At 45.0% G+C, this 19,629-nt stretch overlaps 1 protein-coding gene across 2 annotated transcripts in view; it reads left to right on the top strand.

Moving 5' to 3' along the window:
* The window catches only part of snrka (SNF related kinase a), a 50,090-nt gene that overhangs the window by 22,704 nt on the left and 7,757 nt on the right, over window positions 1-19,629 (top strand). For both annotated transcript variants that reach the window (XR_011674546.1, XM_071396277.1), the window contains exons 3-5: window positions 1,853-1,994; window positions 12,329-12,541; window positions 19,269-19,403. Coding sequence is in view for 1 of the 2 variants with exons in the window: in XM_071396277.1 (XP_071252378.1) it covers window positions 1,853-1,994; window positions 12,329-12,541; window positions 19,269-19,403 (490 nt within the window). In the remaining variant the exon portion in view is untranslated. The remainder of the gene's footprint in view (window positions 1-1,852; window positions 1,995-12,328; window positions 12,542-19,268; window positions 19,404-19,629) is intronic.

Here is a 19,629-nt window from a genome sequence, read left to right as displayed (position 1 = left end):
TCCGAGTCGGGTTGAATCACAGCTGCACTTAAATAACTGACTTCAGTATCAGCTCTGACAGGCGGATTTCAGAAGTCCCTATGGGCCCTAGTCAAAAGTAGTGCACTATATAGGGACTAGGGCCCTAGTCAAAAGTAGGACACTATATAGGGACTAGGGCTCTGGTCAAAAGTAGTGCACTATATAGGGACTAGGGCCCTAGTCAAAAGTAGTGCACTATATAGGGACTAGGGCCCTAGTCAAAAGTAGTGCACTATATAGGGACTAGGGCCCTAGTCAAAAGTAGTGCACTATATAGGGACTAGGGCCCTGGTCAAAAGTAGTGCACTATATAGGGACTAGGGCTCTGGTCAAAAGCTGGCGACACATCTCTACGTTTACTGCTGCCCAGCAGAGCTGACGACATATCTGTAACTCTAGTTCAGGTTTATTTAGCTAGTGATCAAATCAAATTTTATTAGTCATATGAGACGAATACCATGGGTGTAGACCTTAGTGAAATACTTACTAACGAGCCCCTAACCAACAATGCAGATTCAAAAAAAATAAGAGATACAAGTAATTAAAGAGCAGCAGTGAAATAACAATAGTGAGACTATATAGAGGGGGGTACGGGTACCGGGCACCGGTTATTTGAGGTAGTATGTACATATAGGTAGAGTTATTAAAGTGACTATGCATAGATGAGTAGCAGTGGTGGGGTGGGGGGGTGCACTGCAAATATTCTGGGTAGCCATTTGACTAGATGTTCAGGAGTCTTATGGCTTGGGTGTAGAAGCTGTTTAGAAGCCTCTTGGACCTAGACTTGGAGCTCCGGTACTGCTTGCCGTGTGGTAGCAGAGAACCGTTTTGAGGATCTGAGCACCCATGCCAAATCTTTTCAGTCTCCTGAGGGGGAATAGGTTTTGTCATGCCCACTTCACGACTGTCTTGGTGTGCTTGGACCATGTTATTTTGTTGGTGATGTGGAAACCAAGGAACTTGAATCTCTCAACCTGCTCCACTGAAGCCCCGTCGATGAGAATTGGGACGGATGTGCTCAGTCCTCTTTTTCCTGTAGTCCACAATCATCTCCTTTTGTATTAATCAAGTTGAGGGAGAGGTTGTTGTCCTGGAGCCACACGGCCAGGTCTCTGACCTCCTCCCTATAGGCTGTCTCAACGTTGTCGGTGATCAGGCCTACCACTGTTGTCATCGGAAAATGTAATGATGGTGTTGGAGTCGTGCGCGGCCACGCAGTCATGAGTGAACAGGGACTCCGGGCTGAGCACGCACCCCTGAAGGGCCCCCGTGTTGAGGATCAGCGTGGCAGATGTGTTGTTACCTACCCTTACCACCTGGGGGCGGCCAGTCAGGAAGTCCGGGTTGCAGTTGGTGTTTAGTCTCAGGGTCCTTAGCTTATTGATGAGCTTTGAGGGCCCTATGGTGTTGAACGCTGAGCTGTTGTCAATGAATTAGCATTCTCACATAGGTGTTCCTTTTGTCCAGGTGGGGAAGGACAGTGTGGAGTGCAATAGAGATTTGCATCATCTGTGGATCTGTTGGGGCGGTATGAAAATTGGAGTGGGTAACCACAGTGGTGTGATGTGAAGGTTGAGCTGGGGTGTTTGGGGTCTGTGTGGTTAATTCCCCCCCCCCCCCCCACCCACACACACCCACTACAATTTGATTTTTAATCACCAAGGTAGTCGCAGCAGGGGGAATCCAGACTGTGTTTAGCCCAGGCCAGCAGAATCCCAGGGCTGACAGAACACAGTGCTCTGAACCTACAGATAGTTCTACAGTACCCAGCCAGGTTCTAGTGTAGCAGAATGATCCATTCACCTTCTCTCTCTCCTCTTCCTCCTGTTAGATATCTGGAGTCTTGGTGTGATCCTGTTCATGCTGGTGTGTGGACAGCCCCCCTTCCAGGAGGCCAACGACAGCGAGACCCTCACCATGATCATGGACTGTAAATACACTGTACCCACCCACGTCTCCAACGCCTGCAAAGAGTGAGTCCCGCACACATGTATACACATCCTAATTAACAAGTGTTCTCCAGAACAGATGCTGACCTCTGTCTATCAACCTTAGTTATGTAACAGATGAGCTGTAAACATCTGAATAGGAGCCAGACCTCTGACTACCACATCTCTCCTTTGTGTTAAGCCTGAACGTCTGTCTGGACGCCAGTCAACACTCTGTGGTCTGGAAGGTTGCCAGTCAGATCTGTGCACATCCAATCATTGGCAGTTGACTTTTCTTCAGGCACTTCTCTGAGCTTCCTGAATCAGGATGGTCCTGACAGATAAATATGTCTGCTGCTATTCCCATAGCTTTGGATTGACCCCGGGGTTGATGCTTATCGCTCTAGATGGAGTTCTAGTTGAGTTCAGGGAGGGGGGTAATAAACGGAACCAGTGTTTGACTCCAGTAAAAGGTCATGTCTCTACTAGCTACTCTCATTGTTTATCTTTCCATCTCAGTATTTTTAGACTCAGGAAATGTGCTGCTGCTATCTTTTTCATTTGAACAAATGATTTACTGTGATTTATACTGTGGGCTAAATGAGGACTGCACAGCCACATAGAATATAGGCCTGACAGCCCTCCATTTACTCTCTGAATTTGCTGTCTCTTTCTAGCAAAGCATGACAGCAGTTTATTTGTCATATGCACATGATAACAGTGTAGGGGAGAGTCCATCTGCTCTGTTTGAACTAGACCACAGTCTGTAAAGACCAGGCCTGGTTCGATGTTTCCCAGCAGAACAGACAGTCTGTAAAGACCAGGCCTGGTTCGATGTTTCCCAGCAGAACAGACAGTCTGTAAAGACCAGGCCTGGTTCGATGTTTCCCAGCAGAACAGACAGTCTGTAAAGACCAGGCCTGGTTCTATGTTCCCCAGCAGAACAGACAGTCTGTAAAGACCAGGCCTGGTTCTATGTTCCCCAGCAGAACAGACAGTCTGTAAAGACCAGGCCTGGTTCTATGTTCCCCAGCAGAACAGACTGTGTGTAAAGACCAGGCCTGGTTCTATGTTCCCCAGCAGAACAGACTGTCTGTAAAGACCAGGCCTGGTTCTGTGTTCCCCAGCAGAACAGACAGTCTATAAAGACCAGGCCTGGTTCTATGTTCCCCAGCAGAACAGACTGTGTGTTTTGTCAAGCCGTGACTGATGATGATGGTGATGATATTTTGGCTCCTTGAACATCCAGTTCCTTTCCTCCCGGCTCTGCTGTACTCAATGTTTATATGAGTGTCCTCCTTCCTTGATTGTTCAGATGTCTGCCTTGATTCAATCTTCACAGTGAAATGAAATGAACAGAGAGGGGGAAAGAACGCTCACAAGCTCCAAATGGAATTGAATATGGAGCATGTTGTCTGTAGGGTTGTGTTACCTATCATTAGAGTTGTGTTACCTATCATTAGAATTGAATATGGAGCATGTTGTCTGTAGAGTTGTGTTACCTATCATTAGAATTGAATATGGAGCATGTTGTCTGTAGGGTTGTGTTACCTATCATTAGAATTGAATATGTTGTCTGTAGAGTTGTGTTACCTATCATTAGTAGTTGTGTTACCTACCATTAGAATTGAATATGGAGCATGTTGTCTGTGTGTTACCTATCATTAGAATTGAACATGTTGTCTGTAGAGTTGTTACCTATCATTAGAGTTGTGTTACCTATCATTAGAGTTGTGTTACCTATCATTAGAATTGTTACCTATCATTAGAGTTGTTACCTATCATTAGAGTTGTTACCTATCATTAGAGTTGTGTTACCTATCATTAGAGTTGTTACCTATCATTAGAGTTGTTACCTATCATTAGAGTTGTTACCTATCATTAGAGTTGTTTTACCTATCATTAGAGTTGTTTTACCTATCATTAGAGTTGTTACCTATCATTAGAGTTGTTACCTATCATTAGAGTTGTGTTACCTATCATTAGATTGAATTGGAAACCTCCGTGTATCAATTTGTCTTGTTTCCATAGGCTTAGGGAAGAGTGGGAGGCAATTGTCTTGTTTGCATAGGCTTAGGGAAGAGTGGGAGGCAATTGTCTTGTTTGCATATGCTTAGGGAAGAGTGGGAGGCAATTGTCTTGTTTCCATATGCTTAGGGAAGAGTGGGAGGCAATTGTCTTGTTTCCATATGCTTAGGGAAGAGTGGGAGGCAATTGTCTTGTTTCCATATGCTTAGGGAAGAGTGGGAGGCAATTGTCTTGTTTCCATATGCTTAGGGAAGAGTGGGAGGCAATTGTCTTGTTTCCATATGCTTAGGGAAGAGTGGGAGGCAATTGTCTTGTTTCCATATGCTTAGGGAAGAGTGGGAGGCAATTGTCTTGTTTCCATATGCTTAGGGAAGAGTGGGAGGCAATTGTCTTGTTTCCATATGCTTAGGGAAGAGTGGGAGGCAATTGTCTTGTTTGCATATGCTTAGGGAAGACGTGGGAGGCAATTAGTCTTGTGTTACCATATGCATTAGAGTTGAAGAGTGGGAGGCAATTGTCTTGTTTCCATATGCTTAGGGAAGTAGTGGGAGGCAATTGTCATTAGATTTGCATATGCTTAGGGAAGAGTGGGAGGCAATTGTCTTGTTTCCATATGCATTAGGGAATTGAGTGTGGAGGCAATTGTCTTGTTTCCATATGCTTAGGGAAGAGTGGGAGGCAATTGTCTTGTTTCCATATGCTTAGGGAAGCATGTGGGAGGCAGATTGTCTTGTTTCCATATGCATTAGGGAATTGAGTGTGGAGGCAATTGTCTTGTTTCCATATGCTTAGGGAAGAGTGGGAGGCAATTGTCATTAGATTTCCATATGCTTAGGGAAGAGTGGGAGGCAATTGTCTTGTTTGCATATGCATTAGGGAAGTAGTGGGAGGCAATTGTCTTGTTTCCATATGACTTAGGGAACCGCAGTGGGAGGCAATTTGTCTTGTTTCCATATGCTTAGGGAAGAGTGGGAGGCAATTGTCTTGTTTGCATATGCTTAGGGAAGAGTGGGAGGCAATTGTCTTGTTTCCATATGCTTAGGGAAGAGTGGGAGGCAATTGTCTTGTTTCCATATGCTTAGGGAAGAGTGGGAGGCAATTGTCTTGTTTCCATATGCTTAGGGAAGAGTGGGAGGCAATTGTCTTGTTAACCTCAAATCATTGTGTCTGGGGCGTGATGGAGGAAAATTAGATATTTACATATCACAATATTCTTTTGGAAGATATTATATCGATACTTAGACTTTTTTTTGCTAGGTGGCGTTAGCTAGCGCTAGTCGGCTGTACTTGCGCCAAAACTCAGGTATTTTTCAACCTATAATAGCTTGTTCTCCTTTTTAAACAGTGAGCCAACAAGTTTTCAATACTTTTATTTCCATGTCTGATCAAAACGTATTTTCTCAGTCTCTCTCGTCTCTCTGCAACAGACATAGTGAGCAATATGTTTAGAATCGCAGTATCGGATCGTAATACAATCGAATTCTGAGAATCGCGATACATATCGGCCCCTAAGTATGATAATGATATTGTATCAAGAGGTCCCTGGTGGTTACCAGCCCTAATGTCTCTTCTATTGCATCCACATGTTTATCTAAACAAACCGTTGTTTGTTACAACTTGTCACAATTTGACTAATGTGTTTTGATATTCAGTCACTAGCTACAGCCTACACACACACACACACACACACACACACACACACACACACACACACACACACACACACACACACATATACACACACACATATACACACACACACACACACAGACTAGCTACAGCCTGCACACACACACAAGCAGATGTGTTGTGTGCTGTACTCCTCCTGTGAGCTGTGCCATCTTCTGCATGGTGTCTCAGCCCAGTCGGTGTGCAGTCTGTCTGTCTGGCCAGGGATTTGTCAGCTCTGGGCTCCTGTAGACCTGGAGTGGAGTAGTATGCCTACCTAAAGAGTGGCAGGCCAGACAGACCCCTGATTAGAAGAATCCAACCCGTTTTTTAATAACCGCTGTCCGCTTCCATTTCCCTCTGCCAGCTGTGACTCAGACTGCGTGACCAAACCACAGAAACGCATGCGCATGGCAAACACACACACACACACACACACGATAGGAGAGCTTCTGACTAGGCCCAAGACTAGGCCTATCCATCATAATTCTATCCGTCAAAGGTTCAACTTTCTGTACAATATTTATCTGAACATAAGCTTTACTTCTGTCTGAGCATGTTAAGAGTCTGATGCATACCTACATGTATTATTTCACTCCCCATTCCAGCCTCACCCCTCCTGTCTCTACCCATTCCAGCCTCACCCCTCCTGTCTCTACCCATTCCAGCCTCACCCCTCCTGTCTCTACCCATTCCAGCCTCACCCCTCCTGTCTCTACCCATTCCAGCCTCACCCCTCCTGCCTCTACCCATTCCAGCCTCACCCCTCCTGTCTCTACCCATTCCAGCCTCACCCCTCCTGCCTCTACCCATTCCAGCCTCACCCCTCCTGTCTCTACCCATTCCAGCCTCACCCCTCCTGCCTCTACCCATTCCAGCCTCACCCCTCCTGTCTCTACCCGTTCCAGCCTCACCCCTCCTGCCTCTACCCGTTCCAGCCTCACCCCTCCTGCCTCTACCCGTTCCAGCCTCACCCCTCCTGTCTCTACCCATTCCAGCCTCACCCCTCCTGCCTCTACCCATTCCAGCCTCACCCCTCCTGTCTCTACCCATTCCAGCCTCACCCCTCCTGTCTCTACCCATTCCAGCCTCACCCCTCCTGTCTCTACCCATTCCAGCCTCACCCCTCCTGCCTCTACCCATTCCAGCCTCACCCCTCCTGCCTCTACCCATTCCAGCCTCACCCCTCCTGTCTCTACCCATTCCAGCCTCACCCCTCCTGCCTCTACCCATTCCAGCCTCACCCCCCCTGCCTCTACCCATTCCAGCCTCACCCCCCCTGCCTCTACCCATTCCAGCCTCACCCCTCCTGCCTCTACCCATTCTAGCCTCACCCCTCCTGCCTCACCCCATTCCAGCCTCTACCCATTCCTGTCTCTACCCATTCCAGCCTCTACCCATTCCAGCCTCACCCCTCCTGCCTCTACCCATTCCAGCCTCTACCCATTCCAGCCTCACCCCTCCTGCCTCACCCCTCCTGCCTCTACCCATTCCATCCTCACCCCTCCTGAGTCAATCCTCCTGTCTCTCTCGATCTCTACTCATTCCTTACTAAGTCCTCCGGTCTCCTGTCTCTACCCATTCCAGCCTCACTCTTCTCTCAGGGGAAGAAGACAGGAAACTGCTATGGGGATATTTATAGTTACCTCCTAGTCATGCATGCTGTATCTCCGCTCTCCTGGAGAATGGAGGCTTGGCTACCGTACTCTAACAGCAGGCAGGCATGGAGAGAGAGGAGAAAGGGGGGAAGAGGAGGACATATGATAGAGCAAGAGAGAAGAGAGAAAGAAGAAAAGAAAGCAGGAACTGAGAGACCAATAGAAAGAAGTGGTTTGGGAGTAATGTGCTGGTATGTAATTGTATTAATTGCACATTCCTCTGCATATGAAGACATGTTATAGCCTATATAATGTGACATCACACACAACCAAGGCCAGGCCTAGTCTATTGAATAAAATGATCATGTTGCCATAGAAAAGAGATGAAGCACTTTCCTCCATATAGAAAATGGTCATGATTTCATCTCCCCAGAAGACCGTTCCAGAGACACAACGTCTACTACGCCGGAGTAGGAAGATACAACAGATATCAATGTGATAGGAGTTGACGAGGACAGCAATCAAAGACTGAGTCAAATGGATTCCAGACAAACAGACAATGCACATGATCAATGAACAAAACGACTGAAAAGTACAGTGTTCCCGTCCTCTGTGATTGGCTCAATATGAAGAACATTTCCACGTCATGCTGAGAAACTCAGCGTTTTAAAATCTAATCCCCTAAAAAAATTGTTTTTATTAAAACCAGGAATGACAAAATCAAACTCAAGGGGATAAAATGCAAAAGACCTCCTGAATTATTAATTGTGGCAAGTAAACACATTTTGGCAAAGCATGGGGGAAAGAATGGAACGGAGACAATAAATATGCTAATGAGGGAGAATAAAAAACCATGAATCTAGCAGTACAGCCCTGTCCCAGGTGGACCTGCTTATCTAGGAGGAAAAACACTACCCAGGCCCACATCCTAAACTGAAAGCCTCTTAGTGATCTCTTTCCATCAGGAGACGGGAGTGAGAGAGGAGAGGAGACGGGGGGAGAGAGAGAGGAGAGGAGACGAGGGGGGGAGGAGACGGGGGAGAGAGAGAGGAGACAGGAGAAGAGAGGAGAGGGGGGGAGAGGAGATGAGAGAGGAGACTGGAGGAGAGGGGGGAGACGGGGGAGAGAGAGGAGACAGGGGAGAGAGAGAGGAGACAGGAGAAGAGAGGAGAGGGGGGGGGAGATGAGAGAGGAGACTGGAGAAGAGAGGAGAGGGGGGAGACGGGGGGGGGGAGAGAGAGAGAGAGGAGTGCAAGAGGAGATAGGGGACTGATTGGCTGAGCCTAAATGAGCTAAAGGCTGTTTTGGTGGTTTCCGTCTCTTTTCCCGGACAACACCTGCTCCCCCTCTGTGACTGAGTCAGGCAGGGTCAACGTGGTGTAGTCTGCTGTGCTGAGCCCTGAAGCAACCAGCCTCCCCAGTCCAATCTTTCCCTCTCCTCTCATCCTCCATAGGGGCGGCAACTCACAGAAAGGTCACTTGCCAATGGCAAATTAGCACAATGCTAACAGCCTGCCTCACCTCACAGTACAGGTCTGTTCATTAAAATCAGCCAACGCTGACTAACTTAATTTGTTGACCTCATTATCTCAATCCTGACCCCAGAAAGTTAGACTTAGAATTATTTTACCTTTTATTTAACTAGGCAAGTCAGTTAAGAACAAATTCTTATTTACAATGACGGCCTAGGAACAGTGGGTTAACTGCCTTGTTCAGGGGCAGAACGACAGATTTTAACCTTGTCAGCTCGGGGATTCGATCTTGCAACCTATCGGTTACTAGTCCAACGCTCTGTTAACCGTAAGGTTGCAAGATTGAATCCCCGAGCTGACAAGGTAAAATCTGTCGTTCTGCCCCTGAACAAGGCAGTTAACCCACCGTTCCTAGGCCGTCATTGAAAATAAGAATGTGTTCTTAACTGACTTGCCTAGTTAAATAAAGGTGTTGGGGGAACGGCCAAATCGGTGTCCAAAAATACAGATTTCTGATTGTTATGAAAACTTGAAAGCGGCCCTAATTAATCGGTCGACCTCGAATATAAATATATATAAAATATTGTATAGGCTAGTATAGTGCTTTTCCAGACCCTCAAAGCTTTACATCGTTAAGGTGAGGCTCACCTTATCCACCATTTATATGTGCTTAAAGGGAAAATATGCATTTCCAAAACATTTTTACTTATAAAGGTATTATATGTACCTATTGATTCTTGAAGAATATAACTCGTAAATGCCTCATGAGTTCAACTGTCGTACCCCATCAGAACCCAAAATATAAGCTTGTTTTACGCCAATGTTTGCAAACAATGTAAACGCACTATATAGCCTCAAACCATGGTTAAAACTATCATTTTGATATCATGGTGAGTCCTTGCATCCATAGCGCTTTCTATGAATTTGAGTGGTTACATTTTTTTTCAGCCCCGTCCCTAAGCTTTTTACCGAAACGGGGGCATGGAAAATGCTTTATTGTTTAAACTGCGGATTGCTGCTATAACTGTCACTTTAAATGTTAGTAAATTTACTGTACAGCAGTGGATGCTTTCCAGCATAGAGGTGTGATGGAGGACCGTTGCTATGTGTTAAAAACTGGGTTGTTTGAACCCTGAATGCTGATTGGCTGACAGCCTTGGTATAATCAGACCGTATACCACGGGTATGACAAAACATTTTTACTGCTCCAATTACGTTTGTAACCAGTTTATAACAGCAATAAGGCACCTCGGGGGTTTGTGGTATATGGCCAATATACCACGGCTAAGGGCTGCATTGCATCGTGCATAAGAACAGCCCTTAGCCGTGGGATATTGGCCATATACCACACCCCCTCAGGCCTTATTGATAAAATTGATGGATAGATCTAAATAGCCTAGTTGGCTGAGATTAGAAGTAATAAATGGTGTCCTGGATGATCCCTGAGCCACATGGCAGCAGTATAGTACAGTAAAGTGTTGTAATGAACAACATGGCTACCTGCCTGTAGGTAGGCAGGGTTGTGACGGTCATGGAATTTTGGATGGTAATTGGCCAGCCAAATGACCGCGGTTCTCCTGTACTTTGCTCCTGACTGCCATCTGTCTCAGCTGTTCATAAAAATGTAAAAAATATACAATGCCATCAAAGTATTCACACTCCTTGACTTATTCCACATTTTGTTGTGACAGCCTGAATTCAAAATGGATAAAATTCCCAATAATGACAAAGTGAAAACATGTTACATTTTTGCAAATGTATTGATAATTAAATACAGACATCAAATTTACATAAGTATTCACACACCTGAGTCAATACATGTTAGAATAACCTTTGGCAGCGACTATAGCTGTGAGTTTTTCCTGAGTAGGTCTCTAACAGCTTTGCACACCTGGATGGAACAATATTTGCACATCATTCTTTTTTTTAAGTCTTCAAGTTCTGTCAAGTTTTTTGTTGATCATTGACAGCCATTCAGTCTTGCCATAAATGTTAAAGTGATTAAGTCAATACTGTAACTAGGCCACTCAGGAACATTCAATGTCATCTTAGTAAGCAACTCCAGTGTATATTTTACCTTGGTTTTTAGGTTATTACCTGCTGAAAGGTGAATTTGTGTTCGTGTCTGTTGGAAAGCAGACTGAACCAGGATTTTGTCTGTTTTGCTCTATTCCTTGTATTTTTTTTATCCTTAAACTCCCTAGTCCTTGCCAATGGCAAGCATACCCAAAACATGATGCAGCCACCACCATGCTTGATAATATGGAGTTAGTACTCAGTTATGTTGTTTTGGATTTGCCCCAAACATAATGCTTTGTATTCAGGACATAAAGTTAATTTCTTTGCCACATGTTTTACAGTATTACTTTGGTGCCTTTTTGCAAACAACAGGATTCATGTTTTTATATATTTTTATTCCGTACAGGCTTCCTTCTTTTCACTCTGTCAATTAGGTTAGTATTGTGGAGTAACTACGATGTTGTTGATCCATCCTCCGTTTTCTCTTATGACAGCCATTTAAACTCAAACTGTTTTAAAGTCACCATTGGCATCATGGTGAAATCCTTGAGCGGTTTCCTTCCTCTCCGGCAACTGAGTTCGGAAGGACACCTGTATCTTCGTAGTGACTGGGTGTATTGATACACCATCCAAAGTTGAATGAATAACTTCACCATGATCAAGGAATATTCTATGTTTGTTTTTGATTTTTTACCAATAAGTGCGCTTCCTTGCGAGGCATTGGAAAACCTCCCTGGTGTTGAGTCTGTTAGAAATTTGTAGAACATTTCTAAAAACATAATTCCACTTTGACATTATGGGGTATTGTGTGTAGGCCAGTGACGCACAATTGCAATTTAGCCTAATACATTTTAAATTAAGGCAGTAACACACCAAAATGTGGAATAAGTAAATGGGTGTGAATACTGTAGAAAACATTAAGAACACCTGCTCTTTCCATGACAGACTGACGAGGTGAAAAGCTATGAGCCCTTATTGATGTCACTTGTTAAATCCACTTCAAATCAGTGTAGATGAAGGGGGGGAGACAGGTTAAAGAAGGATGTTTCAGCTTTGAGACATGGATTGTGTATGTGTGTCATTCAGAGGGTGACTGGACAAGACAATATTTAAGTGCTGTTGAACAGGTTATGGTAGTAGTTGCCAGGCGCACCGGTTTGTGTCAAGAACTGCAACGTTGCTGGGTTTTTCACGCTCAACAGTTTCCCGTGTGTATCAAGAATGGTCCACCACCCAAAGGACATCCAGCCAACTTGACACAACTGTGGTTAACATTGGAGTCAACATAACTCAATATTAGGAAGGTGTCCTGAATGTTTTGTAAACTCAGTGTATATCATGACTGTCTTCATCCATAACTTGGTTATATGGTAGTTGTGCCAGCCCGGGGAATGCTGTGGTCGTTTGCAATGTAACTAACATGGTGCCCTCTCTTTTCTTCCTCTGTTTTTGCCTCTGTCTCTCTCTCAATGCAATTCAATGAGCTTTATTGGCATGATAAAACATCTTACATTACCAGAGCAAACCTATAATAGCAATTTGTTTGTTGTCATCAATGATGACAAAAACAATGAGTACTTTTTCCTCTCTCTAGTCTGGTAGGCCGGATGCTGCAGCGGGACCCAAAGGGCCGTGCGTCTCTGGAGGAGATAGAGAGCCATGCCTGGCTGCAGGGCGTGGACCCGTCCCCAGCCACCAAGTTCAACACCCCCCTGGTGTCTCATAAGAGCCTGTCTGAGGATGAGCACAACGGGATCATACAGCGCATGGTGCTGGGGGACATCGCAGACCGAGAGCCCATAGTAGAGTAAGTTAACACGCATACATAGACATAAACTCAGCAAAAAAAGAAATGTCCTCTCACTGTCAAATGCGTTTGTCAGCAACTTAACGTGTAAATATTTGTATGAACATAACAAAGTTCAACAACTGAGACATAATCTGAACAAGTTCCACAGACATGTGAGTAACAGAAATGGAATAATGTGTCCCTGAACAAAGGGGGGGTCAAAAGTAACAGTCAGTGTCTGGTGTGGCCACCAGCTGCATTAAGTACTGCAGTGCATCTCCTCCTCATGAACTGCACCAGATTTTCCACTTATTGCTGTGAGATGTTACCCCAGTACCCCAGTCTTCCAACAAGGCACCTGCAAGTTCCCGGTCATTTCTGGGGGGAATGGCCCTAGCCCTCACCCTCCGATCCAACAGGTCCCAGACCTGCTCAATGGGATTGAGATCCGGGCTCTTCGCTGGCCATGGCAGAACACTGACATTCTTGTCTTGCTGGAAATCACGCACAGAACGAGCATGGTGGCAGAATGGTGGCATTGTCAAGCTGGAGGGTCATGTCAGGATGAGCCTGCAGGAAGGGTACCACATGAGGGAGGGGGATGTCTTCCCTGTAATGCACAGCGTTGAGGTTGCCTGCAATGACGACAAGCTCAGTCCGATGATGCTGTGACACACCGCCCCAGACCATGACGGACCCTCCACCTCCAAATCGATCCCGCTCCAGAGTACAGGCCTCAGTGTAACGCTCATTCCTTTGACCATAAAACCAGAATCCGACCATCGCCCCTGGTGAGACAAAACCGCGACTCGTCAGTGAAGAGCACTTTTTGCCAGTCCTGTCTGGTCCAGCGACGGTGGGTTTGTGCCCATAGGCTACACTGTTTGTGGTGAGGACCTGCCTTACAACAGGCCTACAAGCCCTCAGTCCAGCCTCTCTCAGCCTCTCTCAGCCTATTGCGGACAGTCTGAGCACTGATGGAGGGATTGTGCGTTCCTAGTGTAACTCGGGCAGTTGTTGCCTTCCTGTACCTGTCCCGCAGGTGTGATGTTCGGATGTTCCAATCCTGTGCAGGGGTTGTTACATGTGGTCTGCCACTGTGAGGACGATCAGCTGTCCATCCTGTCTCCCTGTAGCGCTGTCTTAGGCGTCTCACAGTACGGACATTGCAATTTATTGCCCCGGCCACATCTGCAGTCATGCTTCCTTGCAGCATGCCTAAGGCACGTTCACGCAGATGAGCAGGGACCCTGGGCATCTTTCTTTAGGTGTTTTTCAGAGTCAGTAGAAAGGCCTCTTTAGTGTCCTAAGTTTTCATAACTGTGACCTTCATTGCCTACCGTCTGTAAGCTGTTAGTATCTTAACGACCGTTCCACAGGTGCATGTTCATTCATTGATTATGGTTCATTGAACAAGCATGGGAAACCGTGTTTAAACCCTTTACAATGAAGATCTGTGAAGTTATTTGGATTTTTATGAGTTATCTTTGAAAGACAGGGTCCTGAAAAAAGGATGTTTCTTTTTTTGCTGAGTTTATGTATAGGTATACAAACATGTGCCTATACTAGGGCTGTTACGGTGACCGTATTACCGCCACACCGACGGTCAAATTCCACATGACCGTTGAGTCTCAGTAACTAGGCTTCTCTAAAACTGTGCTCTGATGCTGTTGGTCATTAGTAGCCTACCAAACTTGCTAACGGCCTGGTACTCAAGGCTCTATTGTCCCTCCATCAGGACCTAATGGCCTGGTACTCAGGGCTCTACTGTCCCTCCATCAGCTTCTAATGGCCTGGGACTCAGGGCTCTACTTTCCCTCCATCAGGACCTAATGGCCTGGTACTCAGGGCTCTATTGTCCCTCCATCAGGTCCTAATGGCCTGGTACTCAGGGCTCTATTGTCCCTCCATCAGGTCCTAATGGCCTGGTACTCAGGGCTCTACTGTCCCTCCATCAGGTCCTAATGGCCTGGGACTCAGGGCTCTACTTTCCCTCCATCAGGTCCTAATGGCCTGGGACTCAGGGCTCTACTGTCCCTCCATCAGGTCCTAATGGCCTGGTACTCAGGGCTCTACTGTCCCTCCATCAGGTCCTAATGGCCTGGTACTCAGGGCTCTATTGTCCCTCCATTAGGTCCTAATGGCCTGGTACTCAGGGCTCTACTGTCCCTCCATCAGGTCCTAATGGCCTGGTACTCAGGGCTCTATTGTTCCTCCATTAGGTCCTAATGGCCTGGTACTCAGGGCTCTATTGTCCCTCTAACCACTCTGACTACAATGGAAAATCATGAGCTCATGTTGTGCAACATTTCTATAGGCTATTCAAACTGAGATTTAATGGCCTCTTAAGAGGATCTCATAATCTTTCTATACGCTTACTATATTTAATTCTCAACTTTCCTGATATTAAGCACATTGCTTCTCTTTACAACAGGAGTAGCCTACCTGGCTGGCATGAAAATGGACCGCGGGAAAAGCGTCCTCCATTCGCTATTTAAGTGATGACATGTATTTCCCCCCTGTCTTCAGGCAGGTGCATGATAATGGTCCATTCTAAATCAAAATTAATTTCCTACTTATATTATTTAGTATAAGATTCAATTGAGAATAGTCTGATGGGTGACAATGTGAATGATACCCAGTGTGTGCCGTCTAAGGCAAGAAACAGCACATGCCTTTTTCCAACCGGTGTAGTCTACCTGGTATACATAGGCGTGGTGTGAGTAGCACATTAATCCTCTTTCCAACCGGTGTAGTCTACCTGGTATACATAGGCGTGGTGTAAGTAGCACATTAATCCTCTTTCCAACCGGTGTAGTCTACCTGGTATACATAGTTGTGGTGTAAGTAGCACATTAATCCTCTTTCCAACCGGTGTAGTCTACCTGGTATACATAGGCGTGGTGTAAGTAGCACATTAATCCTCTTTCCAACCGGTGTAGTCTACCTGGTATACATAGTTGTGGTGTAAGTAGCACATTAATCCTCTTTCCAACCGGTGTAGTCTACCTGGTATACATAGTTGTGGTGTAAGTAGCACATTAATCCTCTTTCCAACCGGTGTAGTCTACCTGATATACATAGGCGTGGTGTAAGTAGCACATTAATCCTCTTTCCAACCGGTGTAGTCTACCTGGTATACATAGGCGTGGTGTAAGTAGCACATTAATCCTCTTTCCAACCGGTGTAGTCTACCTGGTATACATAGTCGTGGTGTGAGTAGCACATTAATCCTCTTTCCAACCGGTGTAGTCTACCTGGTATACATAGTCGTGGTGTGAGTAGCACATTAATCCTCTTTCCAACCGGTGTAGTCTACCTGGTATACATAGTTGTGGTGTAAGTAGCACATTAATCCTCTTTCCAACCGGTGTAGTCTACCTGGTATACATAGGTGTGGTGTGAGTAGCACATTAATCCTCTTTCCAACCGGTGTAATCTACCTGGTATACATAGTCGTGGTGTGAGTAGCACATTAATCCTCTTTCCAACCGGTGTAGTCTACCTGGTATACATAGGCGTGGTGTAAGTAGCACATTAATCCTCTTTCCAACCGGTGTAGTCTACCTGGTATACATAGTCGTGGTGTGAGTAGCACATTAATCCTCTTTCCAACCGGTGTAGTCTACCTGGTATACATAGTTGTGGTGTGAGTAGCACATTAATCCTCTTTCCAACCGGTGTAGTCTACCTGGTATACATAGGCGTGGTGTGAGTAGCACATTAATCCTCTTTCCAACCGGTGTAGTCTACCTGGTATACATAGGCGTGGTGTGAGTAGCACATTAATCCTCTTTCCAACCGGTGTAGTCTACCTGGTATACATAGGCGTGGTGTAAGTAGCACATTAATCCTCTTTCCAACCGGTGTAGTCTACCTGGTATACATAGGCGTGGTGTAAGTAGCACATTAATCCTCTTTCCAACCGGTGTAGTCTACCTGGTATACATAGTTGTGGTGTGAGTAGCACATTAATCCTCTTTCCAACCGGTGTAGTCTACCTGGTATACATAGTTGTGGTGTGAGTAGCACATTAATCCTCTTTCCAACCGGTGTAGTCTACCTGGTATACATAGTTGTGGTGTGAGTAGCACATTTATCCTCTTTCCAACCGGTGTAGTCTACCTGGTATACATAGGCGTGGTGTAAGTAGCACATTAATCCTCTTTCCAACCGGTGTAGTCTACCTGGTATACATAGGCGTGGTGTGAGTAGCACATTTTCACCATAAAAGTGCACCTTTATGAATAATAGGCATCTTACATAAGTCTGCAAATGCAATGATGCATGGAATGCTTTATTATAATGTGATGAGTGGATTGGATAGTCATAGGCTAATAATATAACTCAATCACTGTTTGCAAAAAAGACAAAGGTTAAATGAATGGCTGAGTGCATATAGTGTAGAGTAGGCCTAGGCTATATCAGATAGGTTTCTTCTTTGTATGGGAAAAATGTGGACTTTTATAAACACATTTCATGCAATTTTATTACACTTTATATGACTGGAGACATTAGCAGAATCTTTTTTAATTTGACAAATTACAGAGTAGCCTATTCTGCTGACACTGAGGAACAATCAATTAAAACGACATCTAAACTGGAGCAGGAAACTGTTGTCCAATAACTAACTTTAAAGTAGCACTGACCCGACAATGATAAATAGTCAATCTGCACAATGTGCACTCACCGGACATATTGCTTTGCTCTCTGCTGGTGCCAATAAAATAGACTAAACTGTTGTTCGCTCAATTAAGTTGAGAATTTTGATAACTAAAGGACAAATTAGTATTTTCCTGATCTTCTCTTTACAGCAATAACAATTTGTTTTCCAATCTGTTTTCCCGCGGTTGTATTTTGAATATTGCGATACGCCTGGCTTGGCCTCTCTACTTTTCAGACAGTCGCAACTCAACAATAATCTGCCCAAATTGCGCACGCTGCCTTTCCTTCCCACTGTAGGCAATGCGGTTAGAACAATCCACTTTTTTTTTTTTTTTAGCTAATGATCTTCTTTGGCCAAATCATGATTTAATTTTTTTAATTTCACCTTTATTTAACCAGGTAGGCCAGTTGAGAACAAGTTCTCATTTACAGTTGCGACCTGGCCAAGTTAAAGCAAAAAGTGCGACGGTAGCCTATTTTGAATGATTAGATTTATTTCTGTATAGACGAGGTAAGGCTAATTAGGCTATATAGTTTTGGCAATTCTATTTACTTTAGAGAAAGCTTCCCCAAGCCTTATAGACGCGCTGCACGTAAACTCCATTCCGCTGTTCCAGTGCAGGCTATGGATTACATTTTGTTTTTTTGTGTGCCTTCTAAATCAAAAATTATTCCACATATATTAGTAGGCTGTATGTAAAGACCAGATTAAATTGAGAATAGTCTGATGGATGAGAATATTATCAAGAGCTTGTAAAATTGTGAATGAGAGACTGATGAAGTGTGTGCAGCCTGTGCAAGAAACAGAACAGAGCTCATGCCTTTCATGCAACTTTTTTCAAATCATTAGTCGCATCATGCAGTCTTTAAAATTTACAAACATTAGGCTATATGTTTAGATTTTTTATATCACAGCTAAAGTCTCATAAATAACTCTAAATGAAGCATATAGCAGGACCTGTTTCTTTGTTAACCGCTCAACACAGAATGGCTGCATGAGCACACTCCCTTGGAGAAAATATCCTTTCTATTTTATTCAGCTAAACATGTTTATGTTAATTAACGGTCAGTTACCATGAGACCAACAGTTATTTGCATGACAATCACCAGATGACAAAATTGAATGACCGCCACAGACCTAACCTACACACACACAATTGCAGATGGCCGTTAATCTTCTGCAAGTGACGAGGTATTTGACACACTGCATTTTGCATTGACCGACTGTGCAATTTGCTGTGGAGGCATGAATAATGTTCCTTAGTTTGCTCTTCATTTGTCCTTTTCATATTGCGGGTTCTGCAACCCACCAAACCTGTTTCTGTGTCACGCTCACCACTAACATCAGTACTACTAACGCATATAACTGAACCTGAACATCTGAGGGGACTCAGTCAGCAGATAAGAGACCAGAGTGTTGAACTGTAGCATGTGAACCCAACAGCAGCCCTCCCTTAGCCTCCTACCCTGAACATGAATCATGGATGTGATTTGAAACACACATACTGGCTCCACTTTAAAGCAGCAGGGCCGCTGCCAGCTGTGTTTCACAGACACACACTGGCCTTCTTTATTACCCCTGTCTGAAGGAAGGGCTTTACTGGTGATGAGGAGAGAGCAGAGGGATACAGGGAGTCTTGAGTATACGCCAGAGGATTTATCCCCACTTCCCAGGCATTCAAGAGATTGTCCCGCTGAAGCCCCCACCTCCCACCTGACAGACAGACATTTACATTCTCACACACACAGACCACAGCACTTGGCTGAGGATTTCACTTGATTGTACATTAACACAGCGTAGAGTAATCTCAGAGGCTGTCGAGGGACGTGAACCAGCCATCTACTGTCATTGACTCCAGAGGGGTTAGAGGGCAACGAAAGGTTAGAACCTGTTATGTTGCTTTGTTTACATTTTAGATGCGTCAAATGGCTTCTTTAAATGCCAACGTGATTGGGTTTGCTCTGCGGTGACTTGTCTGTTGACATACCGTACTTGTCTCTCGTGTGTGGGTGTGTAACCCTCTCTTGGCCTTCTCTCCCAGCCTGTCCTAACATGTTCTGTCCATGGTGTTTGTTCCAGAGCCCTGGAGACCAACAAGTACAACCACATCACTGCCACCTACTTCCTGCTGGCTGAGAGGATCCTGAGAGAGAAACAGGAGAAGGAGGTCCAGACACGCTCCTCCAGCCCCAGCAACATCAAGGCCCAGTTCAGGTGACACACACACATACCGTTGAAGTCGGAAGTTTACATACACTTAGGTTGGCGTCATTAAAACTTGTTTTTCAACCACTCCACACATTTCTTGTTAACAAGCTATAGTTTTGGCAAGTCTGTTAGGACATCTACTTTGTGCATGACACAAGGAATTTTTCCAATTGTTTACAGATTATTTCACTTCTAATTCACTGTGTCACAATTCCAGTGGGTCAGAAGTTTA

This window comes from Salvelinus alpinus, chromosome 4 (assembly GCF_045679555.1).
Source record: "Salvelinus alpinus chromosome 4, SLU_Salpinus.1, whole genome shotgun sequence".
Classification (NCBI taxonomy): domain Eukaryota; kingdom Metazoa; phylum Chordata; class Actinopteri; order Salmoniformes; family Salmonidae; genus Salvelinus; species Salvelinus alpinus.
Note: the sequence above shows the minus strand (reverse complement) of the source record. Positions and strands in the feature narration are given on the sequence as shown.